This window comes from Centrocercus urophasianus, unplaced genomic scaffold (assembly GCF_019232065.1).
Source record: "Centrocercus urophasianus isolate 14NV4802_14NV808 unplaced genomic scaffold, USGS_Curo_1.0 seq_73, whole genome shotgun sequence".
NCBI lineage: Eukaryota > Metazoa > Chordata > Aves > Galliformes > Phasianidae > Centrocercus > Centrocercus urophasianus.
In genome coordinates this window covers 1,340,485-1,362,602 of record NW_024885344.1, presented here as the reverse complement: position 1 = coordinate 1,362,602, position 22,118 = coordinate 1,340,485, and the positions used below count along the sequence as shown (strand labels likewise).

Below are 22,118 nucleotides of genomic sequence, written 5' to 3'. Positions count from 1 at the left end.
TGCTGTGCCTTCTGACTGCATTTTCCCCTGACTGCACGGAGGAGCTGTTGGCCTTGCAGCTGCCAGCTCCTTTTGGGCCTCACTGCTTCAATCTCACTGGCTTGTGAGCAGGGAGAGTGAATGGTGGAAGTCCCCTACTGCTCTCAATTCCTGTTTGAGGGCAGGCCCCGTCAACGTTACGAGCTGTGCTCTGCTTCCTTTTCTCTGGGGCAAGCAGTGGGCAGGAGCCCCCCAGCTCATGGGGAGCTGCTCCCAGGCTGCAGGGCTGTTTGCGGGCTGGTGGCTTTGCAGCAAAACTTCCTCCTCCCCGAGGTAGCTGATCGGAAGCAGCTCTATTAGGGCGGTTTTGGTGCAGAGCTGGAGGTTGGTTGCTGAGAGTTAGGCGTGGGTGGCCACTTGGTTAAAGGTTTTAGAGCAAAATGATGCTCAGGCAGCATTCCCTTGCTTGGTCCTCCCCTTAGAATCATTAAAGTAGGAAAAGACCTTTTGGACCATCTAGTCCAACCACCCACCTGCTGATACTGCCTGCTAAGCTATGTCCCTTGGAAACAGAGGATCGCTTCTGCTGCACCCTCCGGTAAGGAAGAGCAGAGTCCAGCAGCCCCAGACTTTGGGGCACAACTGGAGTGACCACTTCCCAACCCTGCTCAGATGCTGGTTCCACATAGCTTAGCCTCTGCTCTTAGTGCAGGAGGAGGAAAGTCCCAGCCGGAGATAAAGCAAGCTTTGCATCGTGCAGAATGGGAGCAAAATCTGCGGGGGAATACTTTTAGCAAAAAAAAAAAAAAGTTGCACTATGTGGCTTGAGCTGAGTGCAGCTCTGCAGAGTGAGGGACGCTAAGGATGGAAACATGAAGCTTGTGGTCACCATGCAACCTTACAACGGCAGCAGGGGAAGGGGGAAGAAATGGCTTTGCCATCTGCAGAGGGGTGCTGAGATGACCAGGTAGTGTGGGGTGTGCGTTACCCTCCCCAAGTGCCCTCCCACACCACAGCTGGTGGTAAACACGGTAAGGCGGGTGAAAAACAGAGCGTGGGCCTCCTACTCGAGCTCAGCAGCTGAGTGTGCCTGTCCTGCCTTGTTATGTGTTTGCTGCAATAATATTTCCCCTTTAAGGCTAGGCTTAAGTTATTTATACTTTGTAGGGTGGTGACAGGAACACAGAGCAGAGCAGAGCTCTGAACCGCTCTTACCTGATCCGCAGCCAGGAAGGAAGCTCAGAAAAAGAGAGGGACTGTGAGAGAGAGCCCAAGGGAGGGGAAGAAAAAGCAGGCAGTCCCCGGGGAGGGGCTGGGGAGGGGACAAACCGGCAAAAAGAAAAAGAGGGAACCAGGGAAGAAGGAAGGAGCAAGGAGGGAGAGGTGCTTGGGGAGCGGCAGCTCTGCACAGCAGAAGGGCTGTGGGCGTCCCATGCCAAGTGTCACCAAGGGGTGCTGAGCTTCATCTCCCAAGATGATGAAGAGGCAGTTCAATCGGATGCGGCAGCAGCTGTCCCATCCCAATGCCACCAGCCGGTAAGGACTTCTCTACTTCCAGGGTCATTGAGCTGGGAGGGAGCAGGATATAGGGTCTGGGAGTGGGCACCAGGCTGGATTGGGCACCCGGGCGGTCAGGGAAGAGGGAAAATGTGGGAGATGGGCTTAAAGCATCTTCAGCATAAGCTGAGGGGCTGTGGGTACCAGCTCCCTGGTGCTGCAGGCAGTGGGATGGAGGCTTGATGCTACTCACCAGCGATGGGCTGCACAACCTGGCTGCCCACAGAGGTTGGCCTCCCCCAGACACGAGGGCAATGGGCAGGGTCACACCAGCCACATGCCCTAGGCTGTGCGGTGTCCAAGAGGATCTGGGACTTGCTCCCTCCATTCAGATGGGTGCCTGGTGCCCCGCATCTGGCCAGCAGTGTGGACACCCTGTAGTAGAACCTGTGGAGGACTTCCAGCTTCAAACGTATTCCCACAGCTCAGTCTCACTTCCACCACTTCCTTATTTTTCTTTTCGGCTTTCCAGAGCTCTCCCCTTGCAAAACCCAGGGCTGGGCCTTCCCTCCCCAGCCCCCTCACTCCCTGTTTCCTGCAGCCACCTCTGCACAGAGGAACACATACTCCTGAGCCCTAGGAGGCTGATGGGGACCAGCCCCAGATCTACCAGGGGCCTTCAGCCACCACTGCAGAGCTGCAACCCAGTCGCCTGTTGCCCTTCCTGCATTTCCCAAGGGGAACCAACTGTTTTCTCCCACCTCTCTACCCCAGAAGAGAGCTTTTCCATCTCCACATGCCTCCATTTTGCTTGAGGCTGGGTGTGCAGAAGGCCCTATGCAGCTCATGCAGCCCCAAAGAGAGCAATTCACCCACCGCAGAGCCTCTCCTCCACGGGGCTGCGATCTCACGTGACTTTGGCTGCCTTCAAGCCAACCACCCCCGTTTCCTGCAGCTCGTCCCATGTCAGTTCTTGCAGGAGCTGAAAACAGAAACGTGAAGTGGCCAGGCAGGGGGATAAAGCAGCAGCAGAGGAGGTTCCCAGAGAGCTGCAAGGACATGGGTCCACTAAGCAAAGTTTCCCCTATGGGAGGAGTCATGGAGGTTTGGCCGCCTTGGGTGTTGGGTTTTGAATTGGGTTTTGATCAGAATTTACTGTAAACCAGAAGCTTCCTTTGCAAGATTCACTCTGCATACATGCTTGCAAAAGCAACCAGAAAGCTGCCTTCATTTTATGCCCTGCAGGGGGCTGGAGTTGGTCTACATCTCCAGCCTTACTACAGTGTCACTATTGCTCCAGCCCCGGTGGCACCTCAACTTCCAGCAATCTTCCCAGCAAAGGCAGACGCCCACAGGGCTCCAGCAGGAGCTGCCTTGGATTTGCTTTCAGAGAAGAGGCAGTTGGGAGAAAGTTTTACCCCCAAACTTATCAACAGAACAGTGGCCCTGTCCCACTGGGGTATTTCAAGCTAGGTGCTCTGAGCTGGAAGCCCAATCTGATGAGGAGACACCTGATGGGGAGACACCTGAAGTCCAGCTTGATGGGGAGCTGCTTCTCTTGATCCTGGTGCTCTCCTCCTGGGCTCGCTCTACTTGTAGCCTTGGGTAGGATGGTCTGAGCCATAGCCAGCCCCTCCTATCAGGACCTCAAGGAGAGGAGGGTGAGATGTGGGAGGAAGTCCCCCTATTTCTTCTCTTGACTTGTTCTTCTCCCTCCACAGAGCCCAAGAAGCAACTGAGTTCCTGACAGAAGATTTGCTGCAGGTGAGGCGAGTGCCAGCTTGCACCTGCACGTGGGGACATGCCCCATCCCTACCTGCGATCCTCCCCACTGGCACCTCCTTGTTATGGGGCTGAAACACTCCTGCCTGCTGGAGGGCGGCTCCAGGGCCAACACAGCGGCTTCAGCACAGCACTGGCAGATCCAGCACGGCTGTGTCAGCAAGCACTGCTCTGACATGCCCCCCATGACACAAAGAAGGGCTCATCGGTGCCACCTTTCCACCCCCAGATCGAGCAGAGGATCGAGCCAGCCAAGCGAGCAGCTCACAGCGTGTCCAAGCGGCTCCAGGCTTGTCTGCAGGGGCACTGCGGCGCCGAAATGGACAAGAGAGTGGTGAGTGTTCCCTGGACACCTCCTCAGCCACCACAAACCCTGAGGCCTAGATAGCATCTTCGCAAAGCCCTAAGCCCATGCCCTTTCCTGAACTCCTGTGGCGAGGAGCAGCATGGTGTAGCTGGGCATGGGTACACCACTGCTTCCTCTTCCTTGGTTTGAACCTGCCACCTCCTTCCCAGCTGGTGCTCACCAGTTCCTGCCTGGAAAGCAAACCCTCCCCATGATACTGCAGGCCCTTTCTTCTCCTAGCTTGGCTAAATTATTCTCGACATTAAATTCCGCCATACACTTGAAGCCATGGCAGGGCTGAGCCTAATAGTGTCCTCCATGAGTCCCACAGTTCTCCACTGTTTTGGAGAAGTCTAGTGAATTTCTAACCAGCTGTTTAGCCAACTGTGTCCTGGCTTTGGCCAAAGAGACATCCAAAGGGCTCTTACTCTGGCCCCAAGGACAAGAGGAAGCTGGACCAGAGGGAGATGTGGGGAACCAGTGTGGGTTTAGGAGGCTGTCTGTCCCTTGCCCACAGTGGTATGCATCAGGGCGAGTGAGCTGCCACACATCAGCTCATCATCTCTTTTCCCAAACCTATGGCTCTGTGCAGAAGAAGCTACCCTTGATGGCTCTGTCTGCAACGATGGCTGAGAGCTTCAAGGAACTGGACACAGAGTCCAGCCTTGGGTAAGTGCCAGTGGGAAAAGATGGCCAAAATGTAGCTGAGCTGCTACCTGGGTTCAGGGGCTTCCACTTCCAAGCCAGGCTATCAAACCATCCTGAGAAAATGGAAAACACCAGCATCAAGGGGGATGAGGGGACAGCCTCCAAGCACAGAATGGGGACAGGGCCTGGCTCTGGGTCCCCACATGGGTATACGTATGGTAAGGGATGTTGGATTGGAGGCTGGCATGGCTCCAGCCAGTGCTTGTTTCACCCCTCTCCCTTTCAGGAGAGCCTTGGAGATGGGCTGCTGCATCCAGAGTTTGCTGGCCAAGATCTTGGCCGAGTTTGAGATTGCTGTAGAGCGTGACATCCTGCAGCCACTCAACAAGCTCAGCGAGGTAGTCATGGCCAACCCCCAGCTCCAGTGTTCCATCCCCAAACCTTTGCCATTCAGCCTGGTCCCTCTCTTCCAGGAGGAGCTTCCCATCATCCTGAAGCGCAAGAAGACCCTCCAGAAGCTGATTTCTGACTGGAATGCCATCAAGAGCCGGTATGGAGCACGGTGTGGTCATGGGAGACCAACTGGGTTGGAGAAGAGGAGCAGACAACTGCCCTCTGCCAATATGGGGAGCAAATCTCCCAAGGGACAGGAATGAAGCCAAAGAGGAAGTAACTTGTCCCCAAACCCCTTCTCCACGTTCATAGAATCACAGAATCATAGAACCATTAAGGTTGGAAAAGATCCACATCTGTATGGTTCTTGAATACTTGCAGGGAAAGTGACTTCACCAGTTCCCTGGGCAGCCTGTTCCAGTGCATCATCACTCTAAGAATAAATTATTCCTAATTTCACTATTTTTTCCTAATATTTCACCCTGTGTCCCCACTGATGAAGCTGTGGGCATTGCTTCTTCTCTCCCACTTCAAAGGCTGAACCAAGCTGCCAAGAGTTCCAGTAACAGTGCAGGAGCTGGAACTGGGCCAGGGGTATCTTCTGCTGCCAACAAACTGGAGATCCTGAAGGAAGAGGAGGAGGAGGTGAAGAGAAAGGTGGAGCAGTGCAAGGTGAGAACATCACTGGCTCTCCTCCTTAGGGCAACTCCAGGGCTGGAGATCTGCTTTCCTCCAGCAGCTCCAACCAAGGTGATTCCTACACCAAGAGCAAGCCAGTCAGCACAGTCCACCCTGCACAAGCAACCATCTCCCTTCCAGCAGTGTGGAAACAGGGAGATGTCCCAAGCCTGGGGAAGAACAAAAGTAAAGGATTTGAAGCATAAGCTGTTGCAGAGAGGAGGCTCCAGGGGCTGGAGCGGGGAGAACATGGCATGCTCCCAGGCTGAGACCCAGCTGATCTGGGTTCTGTGCTGGATGACAGGGGGACTGATTCCCATCATCTTTCCACATGTCCACACTGTTTCCTTTTGGGAGCTCTTTGCCTTGTTTGTCAGAACCTACCATAGCTAGGAGATCCTCTTGTGAAGTTCTAGGGCCTTATGGTAGGACAGGTCACTGCTGTGACCTAAACACAAGTGACAGAGGTGAGGAAGGGTCCCCATGCAGCCCCAGCCTCCCTTCCATCACCTTCCCTGAATGAGGGGATTCTTGAAGGCATCCCTTCTCCCTCTGGTGCCAGGCAGGAGGGGGAAGGATGCTCTTCTTGGTGTCTCCCTTCCCAGGATGAGTACATGGCTGACCTCTACCACTTCTCAACCAAAGAAGACAGCTATGCCAGCTACTTCATCAGAGTAAGTTCTCTTAGCATGTGAATTGTCTCCTGGGGTATGTCCAACCTTGTCTCCATTTACAGCAAGCCCTCCAGCAAGAGCAGAGTGCCGCATGCACTAGAAGATGCCTCCAAATAGAGCAGTTGTCCCAATTCATCCCCCTCTCTAATTTGTCTTCTATCTACCACTATAGACATGATCCCACAGATCCAGGGGATCTCCCTTGCAGTTCTTCCTGCAGTATCTTTGCTTTCCTTGGTGCTCTCTTCTTATGAGTGCAGTGTCCTGGGGATGGGGTCTCTGGAGAGGACAGTGCCAAGCTGAGCACTGGCTGTTCCCTGTCTGGCAGCTCCTGGAAATCCAAGCCCAGTACCACCGGCAGTCTCTGGAATCTCTGGACTCGGCTCTGACAGAGCTGAAGGAGAGCCACAGCCAGAAAGGTACCCAATCACTTGCAAGGCAGCATGGGGATGGCTGTGGAACAGCCAGGAAGGCTGGGAAAGGTGACTTCTTTTCCCCATGCCTGCTGCTGCCTCCTACCATGGGGTAGTGGGCACTGCTAACTAACCCCAGCTTTGGAGTGGGATGCCACCACGGTTGGTTGTCACCAGGACCCCAATCCCCAAGAACATTTCCCTGTCTCCCCCAGAGCCCTCCTTCACCACAGAAACCCCAGTGCTAGGCTACTACGGCGTGCCCCTGCAGACACACCTCAAGAACTTGGGCCGAGAGATTGCTCTGCCTATCGAGGCCTGTGTCATGATGCTGCTAGCCTCGGGCATGAAGGAGGAGGTAGGCAGCCCTCACCATCCTACACTCCCTAAAAACACTCCACAGCACTCTGCATCCCTCTGCTCCATCCCCAGGGACTCTTCCGGCTGGCAGCAGGAGCTTCGGTGCTGAAGAAGCTGAAGAGCAGCTTGGCCAGTGGCTCTAACGCCCTAGAGGAGTTTTACTCAGACCCCCATGCTGTGGCCGGTGGGTGTGGTGACATGGGGCAGGGATATGGGGTCAGGGGGTCACTGCTGGCCCCCATCCTCCATCACCTCCCCACTCCCCCTCTAGGCGCATTAAAATCCTACCTGCGAGAGCTACCCGAGCCTCTGATGACCTTCAAGCTCTACGACGAATGGATCAAAGTGGCCAGGTGGGTCAAGGCTCACAAGCCCAACAGCCCAGCAGCTGTTTGGCCTCTCACTTTGGGGGTGGGAGGAGTAGTGAAGAAGTTACAGCAGTGCCCATCATCAGCATCATCAGTCCTTCTACCTTGTAAACCAAGTTCATCTTTGTCCTCCAAAGCAGTCTGAGCTCTCCTTTTCTCTCTCCTGCAGCTTAAAGGACGTTGACAACCAGGTACAGAGCCTGAGAGACACCTGCAGCCACCTGCCCCAGGACAGCTACAACAATTTGAGGTGTTTCTGTGGGATGGGGCTGCTTTGATCCCATGCATTCACCAGGGGCAGCCGTTCCCTTCCTGAGCATGCACTCACTGTTTCCTTGTTCTCCTTTTACCCTGTAGGTATCTGATCAAGTTTTTAGCCAAGCTGGCAGAGCACCAGCATGTGAATAAAATGACCCCCAGCAACATCGCCATAGTGCTAGGCCCCAACCTGCTGTGGCCAGAGCAGAGCACAGGGTGAGGTCTGGCTGGGTTGCAGGTTTTCTGGAGAGAGGCAGTCCTTCTTTTTGGGCTTTACACCTCCAGAATTAACATAAAATGGGTTAATTCCCATAACTCCTTCCCTGATGGCTCTCCCACCTCTGCTTCTCAGAGACCCTGTGCAACTGGACTTGGCCTCGGTCTCCTCCATTCAGGTGGTGGGAGTCGTGGAAGCCCTCATCCAGAATGCAGACATACTCTTCCCTGGAGGTAGGCCTTCGCTCTGTCTTTCCATCTTTGGGGACCATAGCAGAGGGTGAAGGGAACATAAAAAAAGCACCACAAATAGCAGAATGGATCCCAGGCATCCCAGGCAGCTGCAGTTCCCTGCTGTAGAGTCTGCTCCTGGGGCATGGGGCATGCTCAGCGTCTAGCAGGGATGCAGTAAGCACTTCTTGGCCTTTCTCCCCATGCAGAGATAGATTTCAATGTCTCAGGGATGTTCACACTGCCTGCGGATGTCAGACTTAATGAGGCTGCCCCAGTAGACACGCTGCCACCCAAATCCCCTCCAGCCTGCTCTCCATCTCCCCTGGATGAAGAGGCGTAAGTCTGGCAGGAGCAGGGGGCTCCTGACCTCTATTCCACTCCCCCCCCCGTATGCTGCAAGGCCAGGACCACTGTGCCCCATGGTGCTGGCTCCAACCATCATCTGAACACCCAACTGTTCCCTTCTCCTCCAGCACAAATGACTCTGAAGTGAGCTCCCAGCCTCCTTCCCCAGTGGTGACCAAGCCGTCCTCTGAAGCCACAGTGCCACCAGCTCCGACACCAGCCAATGACACTGCCCGCAAAGGTTAGGAAACAGAGGCACAGTGCTTGGGAGATGCCTACAGGGCCGACATCTCCACCTTCTCCAGTTTCTCCTTATTTCACCACATCCTGCAAGATGGGGTACACAGGCTACCACACGGGAGGAAAAGGGCCTTAATCTGTCCCCTTGTTTTCTGCTCTCCATCCCCAAGGTGGGCCTCTGGGATGGAAAGCTCATCACTCCGTTCAAAGCTCATGTCTCACTGCGAACTGAAGAGGGTGGGAAAAGACCCAAAAAAGTGGGATGTGCTCTGTCTGACCCACGTAGGGTTCTGCTACATCAGCTATGCAAGGAGCATCTTGTCTCCCACACTACCTGAGACCCTCACCATGACCCCCCCTCTGCTCTCTTTCCAGCCAAGCGCCCGGCTCCATCTCGACCCACAGGGCCACCGCCTTTAGCCCAAGCCCGAAGCATGACCCCTGAGCACACCGCCAGCCCCAAGGCCCGGCCGCGACGGCTGGGCGCTCCCTCCATCCCTCCACCACTGCCCCCACAGCCGGCACCGCGCCATAGCCGTGAATCCGTCACATCCCCAGGGCTTCCCACCATCAGTACTCCAAACTGCACAGCAGATGAGGGGACAGCAGAAGGACAGAGCCCCTTGGCTGGATCAACAACAGTGGAGAACGACTGAGCAAGGCACGGGGCTGCCATCAGCTCCCACTTGCCTCCACTTCTTCATCCGCCGCCATGAGCCTTCCACCTTGCCCCATCAGGCTGGGCAGCAGGGCCCAGACCCCTGCTGGTCCCCCCCCTCAGCCCACAGGCCCTCATCCTCCCTCAGAGAGAGAAGGGAAGGCCCTGCGGTATTTCGGCTGCGGGTGAGAAATGCCTCATCGTGCAGAGCCCTGCAACAGGGCCTGGAGCGGCTCAGGTGAGCGCGCAGCCGCCATTTTGCCTCACGTTGCGTCACCTCGAGTCCACGAACAAGGTACGGTTGGTTTGCCTGTGAAAAGATTCTATTTTTTAAGAAGATATATATGCCTGCGCACCCATGTGGACATGTATATATCTGTACGTATCGCGACTACACGATTTCAATAAACGCTGGGACGCGAGCGCTGCCACGGGCCGGATCGGTATGGCAGCCCGACCCTCTCTGTAACGGCGGCTGCGGCTGCCCCAGCGAGCCGCGGGGTGCCCTTGGCCAATCAGCCAGCGCGCCCTAGTTCCGTCCCGCCTCCCCGCCGCCTTTCTGGGCAACCAATAGGGCTGCGAGGCTGTCGCTTCTCCCTCCGCTCGACCACGCCCCTCTCCCTGCAGTCGATAGGTTGGCGCCGCCGTCACTCTTCTCTTTTCCCGTCTCCCATTGGCGGAGCCGTGCCGGCGGGCGGTGCCGCTCAGCGTCGGGGCGTGGCGCAGCGCGGCGGCGGCCGTTGGCGGCGGCATGGCGAGCTGCCGGCGGCTGAGCGGTGCGGCGCTGCGGGAGGTGCTGGGCTCGGCGCAGGGGTTGCTCTTCGATTGCGACGGGGTGCTGTGGGCGGGCGAGTCTGCCGTGCCCGGCGCTCCGGAGCTGCTGGAGCGGCTGCAGCGCAGTGGCAAGGCCGCGCTCTTCGTCAGCAACAACAGCCGGCGCTCAGTGGCCGAGCTGGAGCTGCGCTTCAGCCGCTTGGGCTTTCGCGGCGTCCGCGCCGAGCACGTCTTCAGCTCCGCGCTCTGCTCCGCGCTCTTCCTCCGCCAGCACCTCCTCAGCGGAGGGGCGGGCGACGGCAGCGCGGTGAGCCGCGTCTTCGTGCTGGGCGGCGAGGGGCTGCGGGGCGAGGTGCGGAACGCCGGGTTGCACCTGGTGGGAGAGGGCGAGAAGGGAGCGGAGCAGGTGCACGCCGTGCTGGTGGGCTACGACGACCAGTTCACCTTCGCCAAGCTGGCCCAGGCCTGCGCCTACCTGCGAGACCCGCGCTGCATGCTGGTGGCCACCGACCCCGATCCATGGCACCCGCTGAGCGATGGGCAGCGCACCCCCGGTGAGCCCCGCAGCGCCCTTGTGTGGTGTGGGGCTTGTGAGGGGCTGGGGCTGTGAGCTCTGGAGAAGAGGAGCTCAGGAGGGACGTTACTGCTCTCTGCAGTGACCTGGAAGGGGGTCGTGGTGAGGTGGGGGTCGGCGTTATCTCCCAGGTAGCAGAATAGAGCAAGAGGGAATGGCATCTAGTTGTATCGGGGCAGGCTCAGGTTGGATCTTGGGAAAAATTTCTTCTCCAAAAGAGCGGTGCTGCAGTGGCACAGGCTGCCCAGGGAGGTGGTGCAGTCACCATCCCTGGAACTGTGTGGATGTGGCATTGAGGGATGTGGTCAGTGGGCATGGTGGGGATGGGCTGGTGGCTGGTTCAGGTGATCCTAGTGGTCCTTTCCAACTGAAATGATTGTATGACTGGGGCTGAGCTCCCCAGCTCACAGCCATGTCATGGTGATGGGATTGGCTATTGGCCATCAGAAAGGTGCACAAGATTCCCTAAGCAACAGGGCTGCTGGAATTGCTGTCATGCCTTTCTTGGCTTATTAGTTGGCAGCCAACTGAACATAAGTCAGCAGTGTGCCAAGAAGGTGGCCAAGAAGAGCAATAGCATCCTGATTTGTATCAGTAATAGCACAGCCAGCAGAAACAAGGAGGTGACCGTCGCTCTGTACTCAACACTGTGAGGCTGCACCTTGAGTGCTGTGTTCAGTTTTGGGCCCCTCACTACAAGAAGGACACTGAGGCTCTGGAGTGTGTCCAGAGAAGGACAACAAAGGTGGTGAAGGGTCTGGAGCACTAGACTGATAGGGGGTAGCTGGGGGAACTGGGGTTCAGCTCATCCTGGAGAAGAGGATAAGAGGAGATCTCATCACCCTCTACAAAGACCAGAAAGGAGGTTGTAAGAAGTTGGAGTTGGGGGTCAGCTTTTTCTCCAAAGTAACAATGATGGGCCGAGAAAAATGCACCAAGGGAGGCTCAGATTGGGTACTGGGGAAAATTTCTTCTCCGAAAGAGCAGTGCTGCGGTGGCACAGGCTGCCCATGGAGGTGGTGCAGTCACCATCCCTGGAGGTGTTCCAGAGCCGTGTGGATGTGGCACTGAGGGATGTGGTCAGTGGGCATGGTGGGGATGGGCTGGAGGTTGGATGAGGGGATCTTAGAGCTATTTTGGAGCCTTAGTGATTTGATGACAGGACTCTCACTTGAGCTGCCTGCACCTATATCTTTTTCTTCTCCTTTCCCCCCCAGGGACTGGCAGTCTCACAGCTGCAGTGGAAACAGCTTCAGGCCGCAAGGCACTGGTGGTGGGGAAGCCCAACACCTACATGTTTGATTGCATCGTGGAGCGTTTTGGTATTGACCCATCCCGTACCCTCATGGTGGGAGACCGTCTGGAGACAGATATCCTCTTTGGCAAGAACTGCGGCCTCTCTACCATCCTCACACTGACGGGTGTCTCCCGCCTGGAAGAGGCACTGGCTTACATGGCCAGCGACAGCACTGCTGCCAAGGATATGGTGCCCAATTACTATGTAAACAGCATTGCAGAGTTGATACCAGGCTTGGATGAGTAGTGGTCTTTATGTGTGAGAGCAGAGGAGTCGGGTTCCCCATCCCAGATCTCTATCTGTTCCATTTTCTCTCTCACCACCCATTTCCCTCACTTCCTGGTTTCTTCACGTTCCGGTACCCTTTTCTGGAGACAGGAGAAGAGGGGGGCAGGGTTAAAGTTGTTTCCTTTCTGCTGAGAGCCACCCATGACAGACAGAGTCCTTTTCTCCCTCATGTGCCAGTACGAGCATCTCTGGGAGAGAGCTGGACACCTTGAGGCTGACATGGGGGTCTGAACAGTGTTTTAATGTGTGGCCTCTCCTGCTGCAGGGGTTAGGGAACAGCTATCTTAACGGTTTTCTCTTAGATAACCAGTGGCGGCCTTTTACTGCTGTCCCTTTGCTCTGAAACTCTTCGTGTCTGAGCTGCAGCCCTGCAGTCCTTATGGTAATCCCCTCCATGGGAAGGGAATGGCTGGGGGTATCACCCACTGCCACCCACCCGCCTCCATCGGTGCCAGGGTGTGTTGAAGAAGCATTCTGGAGCAGTGAATGAGAGCATCTCTGCCTCCCACAGGTGAATAAGTGAATGAGAGCATCACCTCATCTATTGTCTTCTCTCTGCTGTTCCTTAGAGGTGTTTCCCTATCACTCCCTGACCTGACTTGCCTAAAAGCTGTGCCAGTATTTGTCAGAAATGACTGCAGAAAGGGAAAAAAGGCTGTCCTTGTCCCTTTTTTTGTGCCAAACAACTCAGACTCAGTCGGGTTGTACCTTGTTTTCAAGTACCCCTGCTGAAGGGGCTTGTGAGAGAGGGCTCCTAGACCACAGAAGCACAGCAGGAGTGAACTTTACGATTCTCCCCTACTTCCCCTCCTCAGTGGATTTTGCCATGGTGTGGTGAGAGAAAAGGGCTGATGGGGGTCTGTGCTCTGGCTGCTGAGGTGTGGGTATGATGTTGCTATTGTTACTGCTATGAATGTTGCAGCCCTCAAAATCATTCCTTGCTGCTTCGTCTTTCTATGTTTTATTTTTTTTTAATTTATTTATTATACTAAATTATTTATTGTTCAAATATTGTATTATTTGTATAAATAATGCTTACTGTTTGAACCAAGGGGACAGGAGGCAGATTCTTTGGGCCTCCCTTACTGTCTGTGTCCTATGTTGATGTTCTTACACTCACCGTGTTTCTGGATATAATAAAGTGTGAGCGTAGGCTGGAAATGACCTCCTTTCTTCTCCTGCATTCCTATCAAGATGAGAACGGCTTGGCTATCTCTGAGCCCTTAAAGGTCTCATCTGATGAGGGTATGGAAGACCTCACTTATAAGTGAATTACTGCTCATGCAGCAGAACTAGATGCAACTTACTAGGACAATTCTTTGTCCTTGGTGTCCTTCTTCCTCACCTCAGATAACTTAGGGGGGAGGAAAAACTCCAAAAATAAAAGGACATCCAAAGAGTTCTCTGAAGCTTCCGTGCATCTTAATTGGAGCCCTTTGTATGTGTTTCTCTGTTGTGTCTCCCATCTTCAATTACACGACCAGAGGAATGGTACTTGGCAAGCTCCTGATCCACACTTGTATCCCCAAGTAAAGCAAGGCCCAAGATCTAATGTGCCTTGCTAGATCTGCTTGCTTAATCGAGAGCCACCCAAGACAAGCACTGTCTTTAGCCACTGGACTGTTCTTGCCCTGAGTGAGGCCAAGATCAGCAATATAGGGATCCATCAGACCTGCCGGACTGGTTTTCTTTGGCTTCCCTCTGCTACTATTACTCCTGTGCATAATGAAAGTGAGCATGGGTAGATCTTATTAGAAAACAGGTGCCTTCCCACTGTCCCTGATGGAGGGTGAGTTCTCCATCCAAGCCCTTCAGATTTCCATTCGCCTTGAGCTAAGTCCTCTGGTGCTGAGGGGTCTTTGGAGATCACATCTGCTACTGAAACTGAGATAAGTGATGGCTTTCTGCCTGGGTAGATTCATTTCTTGGTGGCTAACGAAATCACACAGTTGCCACAGAGAACAAGTCTGTGAAGAACGAAGCCGTGGAAACGCATGGGGGGATGGGGTAGATGGAAGCTTGTTTTGGTGCTCTATAGAAAACGTTTCTTTCTTCACCTTTGGAAAACTGCACGATCCTATCCTGCTGTGCAGTGAGGACAAGAGCGCGATGAGGCACACAGCAGCTGTTTGTTACCCAAAGAGCCCCAAAATCTTTGTATAATTGTGGTTACTGTGGCAATTGCTGGGTGGTGATGCTAGCAGCGACTTGCAGAGCATCGCCTGCTCTGGGCAAGACCGAGGGAGAGGCCTGAGGGGTCCATTTGTCTGCGTATAGTGATTTGAAGGCAAGCCTCCAGGGAGGAGAGTCCACAGCCTTTGGGCAATGTGTGCCAGTGCTCCGTTACCCACACAGTGAATAACGTTTCCTGATATTGAGATGGTTCCAATTTGGGCCAATTGCCTTTTGTCCTGACACTGAGCACCACTAAAAACTGTCACCTTTCTGGCTCTGAGGGCATATTGCTGACTCATGTTTAACTTGCTGTCTACCAAGACCCTCCACTCCTTTTCTACCAAGCTGCTTTCTATGCTTGCCCATGAGCAGGACTTCTCATTTCGCCTTGATGAACTTCACGATGTTTCTGTCATCTCATTTCTCCAGCCTCTTGAGGTCCCTCTGGATGGCAGCACAAGCCTCTGTTCTGTGAGTTGCTCCTCCCAGTTCTGTGTCAGCTGCAAATCTGCTGAGGATGTGCTCTGTCCCATCACTTTGATCAGTAATGATGTTATATACAGGACTGGCCCCAGTACTGACTCCTGGGGCACAGTACTAGTTAATTCTAATAACAACTAGACTTCTTGCCACTGATCACTGCTCTCTAGATTCATCCATTCACCTAGTTTTTGACCCACCTTGCTGTCTCCTCATCCAACCTGTACTTCACCTCTATAAAGGATCTTACGGGAGGCAGTGTCATAGGCCATACTGATGTTTAGCTAGACAATATCCATGCTCTCCCACCACCTACAAGCTAGTCATTTCATCCTGGAAGTATATCCACAGAAAGACAACAAATCGGTCTAAAGATACTGATCAGTGAGCAGATGCCTTTAATATGAGGAACTAATAATCACGGGCTGGGATGTTGTTAGTGTTCAGCCACATGGGATGGTAAAAGAAAGAGAAGGATCTGGCAGGATAGGGATGATTTGTTACATGGGAAAGTTCCATTGGAGCCAAAACAGGCTCTTGATCCCAGGAGCTCGCTCGATACTTGCCCAACCTGCAGTGAGAATGCCCCTTTGCCAAGGCAGGCGCCTCGGCACCACCCTGTACCACAGCAGCCGGCGTGGGGAGGAGGAGGAGGAGGAGGTGGTGGCAAGAGGCAGCAGCCTGTTCCTGCCTGCCCTGGGGAGGCAGCCAGAATCTGCCCTTCCTCCAGCACTGCGGTTGGGTTCCTCTTCTGCTGCCCGCTTTGCCACTCCTTGATCCTTACTCAAGGTGTGGTCTCCTCCTCTCCATCCTTCTCAGGTACCCTGTTACCATTCCCATGTCACCTATTCCTTCCTTATGGGCTCTGACCCAAGCAAGCTTGCCAAGCAGCCCAAGACTTGTGTGGCTGTTAGACTTTGCCTTGGAACTGCGCACAAATAATGTGTGCTCCTGGTAGACAGGCTATTTTGGCTCTCCAGACAATCCCTGCAAGATGCTGAGCAGCTGAACCAGTTGAGAGCAATTAAAAGCCACTAATAACCATGCCAGCCTGGAGAGCTCTATCAGACTGTTTCAGTGAACCACTGTAGACAAGCACTGGCAGCTCTGTAAGGCTTGAGCATGGAGACAAGGGAGGTGATGCAGAACACGGTCCCAGGACACTTGCTGATCACAAGTTAACATCCTTTGGCCTAATGCATTGAGGCTGTTGATTCAGCTGGCTGTGAGCAGAGCCCAGGAGTAGTGTGAAGCAATGCCAGGCCCTGGTGTTGCACCCACAAAGTTTCAGAGGTGGAGGTATGAAGGATGGCACTGTGCTTCCATTTGCAACCAGGGAATGATGTGTCTGCACAGACTGGGTCACCTGAAGACTGTCACGTCTCATGAGATGAGTTGGCTGTACCCCTCCAGCAGAGCTCAGGCTATTTTAGCTCACTGCCTTGTAATCCACCACAGGCAGTCTCATGAACTGCCTTCCCTCAGCAGTTTCAGGGGTGAGAGGCCCTGGTTCATGGAGCAGTGCTGCATTGTGACTCCCATTTGACCATAGGTTTGCCCTTGAGCCAGCATTGCTGGAAACCTATCTGCTGGTGCAAGGTTTTAAGCTGCCTTCCACTCAATTACCTGGATGGACAGCCTGATGTTGCTCAGGAGATGCTCAGGAGAACTCTCTCCAGAAGTAGTCTTTCTCAACCCCAAGGCCACTTTCCACTTGCAGGTGTCCTAGAATCATAGAATGACTTGGATTGGAGGGGAACTTCAAGCCCACCCAGTCCCACCCAATGCTGTGGGCAGGGCTGCCACCCCCCAGCTCAGCTGCCCAAGACCCCATCCAAACCGGCCTTGAGTCTCTAGGGATAGGGCACCTACAGCTTCTCTGGGCAGCCTGTGCCAGTGCCTCACTGCTCTCTGAGTGAAAGATTTTAAACCAAACCTAAATCTCCCCTCTTTGAGTTGCCTTTCTCCTCTCTATTGCAACTACCAGCAACAGCTGCCTGTCGAGTTCCTTGTACAAATGGGGTGTGAGCCATGCACCCCTGCCACCATCCACTCCACCAGGTACCAGCTCATATCCTTTAAGATACCCAGAGGCCTCAGTGTTGGGCATGGCAAGAGAAAAAGAATGCAATTAGATAGAAAGGAGTTGTTCCCTTTGAAACTGTTTCTCATCATGCTCTGCCTGCTTCCCCCCCCAGCCCCACTCACCAGCAGCTCACTCACCCATGTTTTCAGCTTGGGGCTGCTGGCAGCCAACAAGCACAGGGCTGCATCCCAGGGAGTGAACGGCGTGCAGTGCAGCTGCCAGCCCCACGGTACGGCTCCAAGTCACGGCTGTGCTTTGTGTGCACTTAATCAGCTTCATCTGGGCCGGCCTGCAGCGTTTGGCATCATCCATCATGCCTCCCCTTACTCTGTGCCCAGCCACGGTGCCCCTCTCTGCCACAGAGTTTCAAAGCTGAAATCACCACTTGCCCACCCATCATTCTTTCTTTCAGGTAACATGTGATAAGACGAGAAGTGATGGCCTCATGTTGCACCAGGGGAGGTTCAAGTTGAATATTGGGGAAAATTTCTTCTCCAAAAGAGCAGTGCTGCAGTGGCACAGGCTGCACAGGGAGGTGGTGCAGTCACCATCCCTGAAGGTGTTCCAGAGCCATGTGGATGTGGCACTGAGAGATGTGGTCAGTGGGCATGGTGGGGATGGGCTGGAGGTTGGACCAGGTGATCTTAGAGGTCCTTTCCAACTGAAATGATTCTATGATCTTGGTTTAACTCTGAGGGATACTCTCCTGTCCAGGGCTCTTCACATCCTCCCACTGTACTGTAAATGTGGCCAGAGCTCCAGTTTCCCAAAGCGGAAGCAGTGATTCTGTGAGGAGCTGGTCAGCATCCAGGACCAGTCCTCGAGAACATCACAGCTGGCTGCCTCAGTTTAAAGAAGGCTGAGCCCTGTGTTTTGAGGCTGGCCTGACCCCAGCCTCTGTATCCCTGGGACCTGCCAACCTCTTCCATGTCCTCAAGAGAGGACTTGGAACCCCAAGGGTGGCTGGGACCTGAAGGGTGTCCAAGTAAAGTCCTGCATGTGGAGGAGGCCCCTTTTAGCTCTCTACTGGTTTCCCTTCCCTTTATCCTGAAAGAACAGTCAAAGGGAAACAACTGCCTTTATTTCTGTGCTGAGAATGGCATTTCTCCCTGCATCTTGTCAGGGGCTCACAAAGTCCCCAAAGGCATTGAGAGCCCTGGCACACAGCACACATCCATGCTGATGTTGCTATTGTTGAGAAGGGGTGAGACTATTTCTCCCTACACATTTCTCTCTAGGAAAGTCATGGCTGGTGCCTGCTTGCTCACAGACCTTCCTCCCCATAGCTTTTGTCCTGAACACGCACTAGCTTGGCTCTTGCCAAGGGGCGTGCTGGGGGTTGGCACTTTCTGGACCACTCCACAATCCTCTAGGAGACAGAGAACAGCATATTTCCACCAAAATCGAGCTCAGAGATTTCTCATGCGGATGGAAGCAGGAGCCCAGCAGAGAGCATGCGCCACTCCAACTCCACTGTTGCACTCACGATGCTCCTTGCAGGGCAGGAAGAGCATTATAGCACCAGCACATTGCATGAGTACAGAGGCCAGGAGAATCTCCCTGCTTTTCACAGCTTGCTTTGGTGGGAATGGAAATATCGCATCCTGGTTGTCACCTGTTCTTGAGTAAGTGCCCAAGAGCCTGAAGGCTGTACCTCTTAGATGTCCGGGTGTTTTGAAGATAATCTGCCCTACACAAGAAAACTCCTAGACTGTAAGATTTGAGACTCGCATGCACATGCAAATCTTGATGGCCATGGGGAAATGAGCATGTAGCTCCATATTTCATAGGCACCAAAATAGATTATTACAAGAGGGAGTGGAGTAAGTGCTTGTGTGAAGGTGACCTTTCTCCCACAACTGGCCAAGCTCTCCAACCACTGTTTCAGTGCACTGGCACAGAGGAAAGTACATGCCCCATGGCCCAGTTGTCTATGGGCCATATAGGGCTCATCCAAAACAATTGATGGACTTACAGAATCACTAAGTTTGAAAAATACCACTAAGAACACCTAGTCCAATCTTCAGCCCATCCCCACCACGCACACTAACCATGCCGCTCAGTGCCACGTCCGCGTGGTTCTTGAAAGGAGGGAGAAGTCCCAGGAGAGCAGCACAGCCCCACCACTGCAATGCCATGTGTCCCTGGAGAGCACCACCAGCCCCACGGGGAGCCGTGATCCCCTTCTCATGGGTGGGAGCATCACGGGATGACGCGCCCCAGCATTTCCCACTGCCTCTGATCCGCGATAGCATCGGAGCACAGTACTTTCCATCCCCAAGCAGCACGTCTCTTCTGCCTGCCGTGCCTCAGGGAAGGGAGGCTGCCCAGCTGTGTCGAAACATTCTCCCATTTCAGCAGCTCATCCCAGTGCAGAACAGGCATCTTAGGAGCAGGAGAGCAATTGTTCCAACCGCCTGTATGGCAGCAGGCTGTGCAATCCAACAGGGCTCAGGGCAGTCCTATAGAATGGGGCACGAAATGAGGGATGACAACTGGGGCTTCTGAGGGAATGTCAGTGGGTCAAGAAGCATGCTGGCTTCGGTGTGCTTTAGAGTTTCATCATCCCACCAGCAAAGCCAATTCAGGTTCCCTTGCTTTGCGATCACCTTTGCAGGCTGCTTTGTACACACATCGTGGCTGAGTTTCGGTCCCATGGGTGTTGCAGGAGGAACGTGCCTGTATTCCATGAGCACGCTGCTCCCCAGCCTTGGCTCCTGGAAGAGCTGAAACCAGTGCCTGGGCTGCCTCAACATGTTCCAGCACGGCACCCATTTGCAATCTGCATATTAAACACAGCAAACAAACCTCTGCCCAGTGTGTCTCAAAAGTCACTCCTAACAGACAGCAACCCCAGACAGGTAATGTGCCTCAGCAGGTAGTTTAGGTTTGAAATAGAGTCAATAAATAGTAGATCTCTTAGCTACAGTGAGGATGCTGATGTAGGCATTGCAGCAGTGTTACTGCAGCCAGTTGGTAGCCTGCAGCTCTCCTGCACATCTGCACTCACACACCTGTGCCTCCTGCAGCACCTGTGCAGTTGCATTTTCTTTCCCTTGTATTCCCAGCACTAACGATTAGCCTGGGAATGTTCCTCACAGGGTCATATTCCCTTTCTCTCCCCCACCGGGATGATGCTGCAGGCCTTATGGAAATCATTAGCCAAGGTCCAGCCAAGTGGCAGCAGTGCTTTCCCTCTTGTCAGCATCTGCTGAGCTTGGAGCTCTGCTTTCAAAACATGTCACTTCTTAAAGGTCAGGATAGAAGTCTCTTCTGCAGTGTCTGCACAGCAGAGCAAAGCACACTGCACCCCAACGCTTCTAATTTCTTCTTTCTTTCTGTTTATTCAGAAGTATTTATTTAAGGAAAAATGGAAATTGATCACAACATTCAGAATTTGATTTCTTGTTTGTTTGCTTGTTTTCAAAATAAGAAATATTATCAGCTTCAAACTTCATGTCAGAGTTGGACACCCCATCTGAGCTGTACCACTGTGAGCAACATAGAATCACAGAATCACAGAACTGTTGGGAAGGGACCTCAAAGCCCACACAGTCCCAGCCTGTGTTGTGGGCAGGGCTGCCATCCACCAGCTCAGACTGCCCAGGGCCCCATCCAACCTGGCCTTGAACCTCCAGGGATGGGGCACCCACAGCTGCTCTGGGCAGCGTGTGACAGTGAATATCTCTGGCAAAACAAAACAAAACTAAACTAAACAAAATAAAATGAAAAAAAAAACCAAGAACAAATAAAGGCATCCTTTCCTAAGGCATCAGGCCACCATTCCTTGGATTGCTACCCTGCTTGGGTTGCTATTCCTTTGCTTGCTACCCTGTGCCAGATGCTCCTAAACCAAAATGCAATGGCCTGAAATCTCTCAGATAAGTCACCTGTTGTGGGATTCACGTCTGAGTTGATCAAAGGCTTGTCTTTTTTTTTTTTTTTTTTTTTGGTACCATTAATATTTCTATCATCATTGGTGGCTTATCATTGTTGTGATACTAGAAGGCACCAAAATGGCATGAGCCAGCCATGTCCATGGATTGGCACAGCTGCTTCCCATCCATGACCCAGCAGCTGGCCAGGATGTTATGCCCATCCTGCAGCCTCACAGATGTCACTAGGAAACCAGGTGCAACAAACAGGCTGTGCCTGGATGGGGTTTATGCCCTGGGGGTGAGATGGAGCCTGATATGAGCAGCCAAAGCGGGGGTGGAGGTGGGGAGCCCCAGTTTGGGGAACACCCCAGCAGCACTTTGAGGTGTGTCCAATACATCCCACTGTCATTAGCATGAGCAAGAGTCATCCATGCTTCCCCAAGCTGTAATTTCAGGCTCTCCCAGATAAGTTACAATGCCTAGACACTCTTTGATAACTTTTTCAGGGTTATCTTCACCACTGGGGAACAAATTTCCATTCTGATTTAATGAAAGCAGAGATCCTGGAGTCAGCAGGAGCAGGAGCCTAATAAGCAACTCTTAATCCAGGAAATTGGATGTGGTCGGAAACATTCCAGCAGGAAAGTTTGGGAGATCCTGCTGTGGCTCATTCCTGATGTGAGGCTCGGAGTCTGCAAGATAATAAATCCAAGTTTAGTGCACCTAATCCTGAATTAAAGAAAAACCACAGCCCACGTAACACAAAGTGGCTAAACAGGTACAAAGATGCTCTCCCTGTCTAAAGATGTGGAAATCACAGAGGGAGTAATTGCTGCCTAAAGAGGCCCTTGCCAGCTGAGGAGTGATGTGTACAGGTGGACTTTGATCACGTAGTGCATAGGCTTTTCAGGCAAGCCCTTCTCCAGTCCTCCAAGGTTTGGGCTCAGGATGCCCTCAGACAAGTTTCTGACCAGGATATTTCTTTGATAGCTGCTGAAAGACTTTGGTTAGAGCCACCCAATAGCTCAACAACTTTGGGTTTTTTTTTTTCAAGAAAAGGGTAGATGTGGCACTGAGTGCCATAATGTAGAGTGGTCACAGGCATAGACCGATGATTAGACTAGATGGCCCTTCCAATCTTAATGACTCTATGATTCTATGATTCAACACAATGCTGAGCAGGTCAACCCTTGACTTGAAACAGCTGGACTCAGCCCTCAGCGCTCAGGATCCGTCTAGTTATGCTGATCCACAGCAATGCCTATCAGCAAGACCAGAAGGCAGTACCTACATTAAAGCTAGCTGCAGTGATGAAACTCACATTTTGCAATCATGCTTCCATCTTCATCCCAAGCTGAATTGCAGCATCTATGTTGGAAAGGGTGGGAATATCCATGAGAGGAACTGAGAACTCAATAAATGGTGTCACCTCAATACGGAGAGATCAGCATGGGTGCTTTCGGCATTAGAGGAGTGC

The 22,118-nt window shown here is 53.3% G+C and overlaps 2 protein-coding genes across 2 annotated transcripts; both read left to right on the top strand.

Annotated features, from left to right (window-relative positions):
• Positions 1–1,281: 1,281 nt before the first annotated feature.
• SH3BP1 (SH3 domain binding protein 1) lies at positions 1,282–9,522 on the top strand. The gene is made up of 18 exons (XM_042838030.1): positions 1,282–1,515; positions 3,198–3,240; positions 3,488–3,592; positions 4,197–4,273; positions 4,539–4,650; positions 4,726–4,802; positions 5,182–5,317; positions 5,929–5,997; positions 6,326–6,416; positions 6,626–6,768; positions 6,843–6,954; positions 7,042–7,123; positions 7,308–7,388; positions 7,496–7,612; positions 7,749–7,846; positions 8,053–8,182; positions 8,320–8,432; positions 8,807–9,522. The coding sequence occupies exons 1-18, from the start codon at positions 1,454–1,456 to the stop codon at positions 9,085–9,087; spliced, it is 1,929 nt and encodes a 642-aa protein (XP_042693964.1). The 5' UTR covers positions 1,282–1,453; the 3' UTR covers positions 9,088–9,522.
• A 318-nt stretch (positions 9,523–9,840) lies between these two features.
• Positions 9,841–13,183, top strand: LOC122170728 (pyridoxal phosphatase). The gene is made up of 2 exons (XM_042837869.1): positions 9,841–10,417; positions 11,655–13,183. The coding sequence occupies exons 1-2, from the start codon at positions 9,841–9,843 to the stop codon at positions 11,978–11,980; spliced, it is 903 nt and encodes a 300-aa protein (XP_042693803.1). The 3' UTR covers positions 11,981–13,183.
• Positions 13,184–22,118: the final 8,935 nt, after the last annotated feature.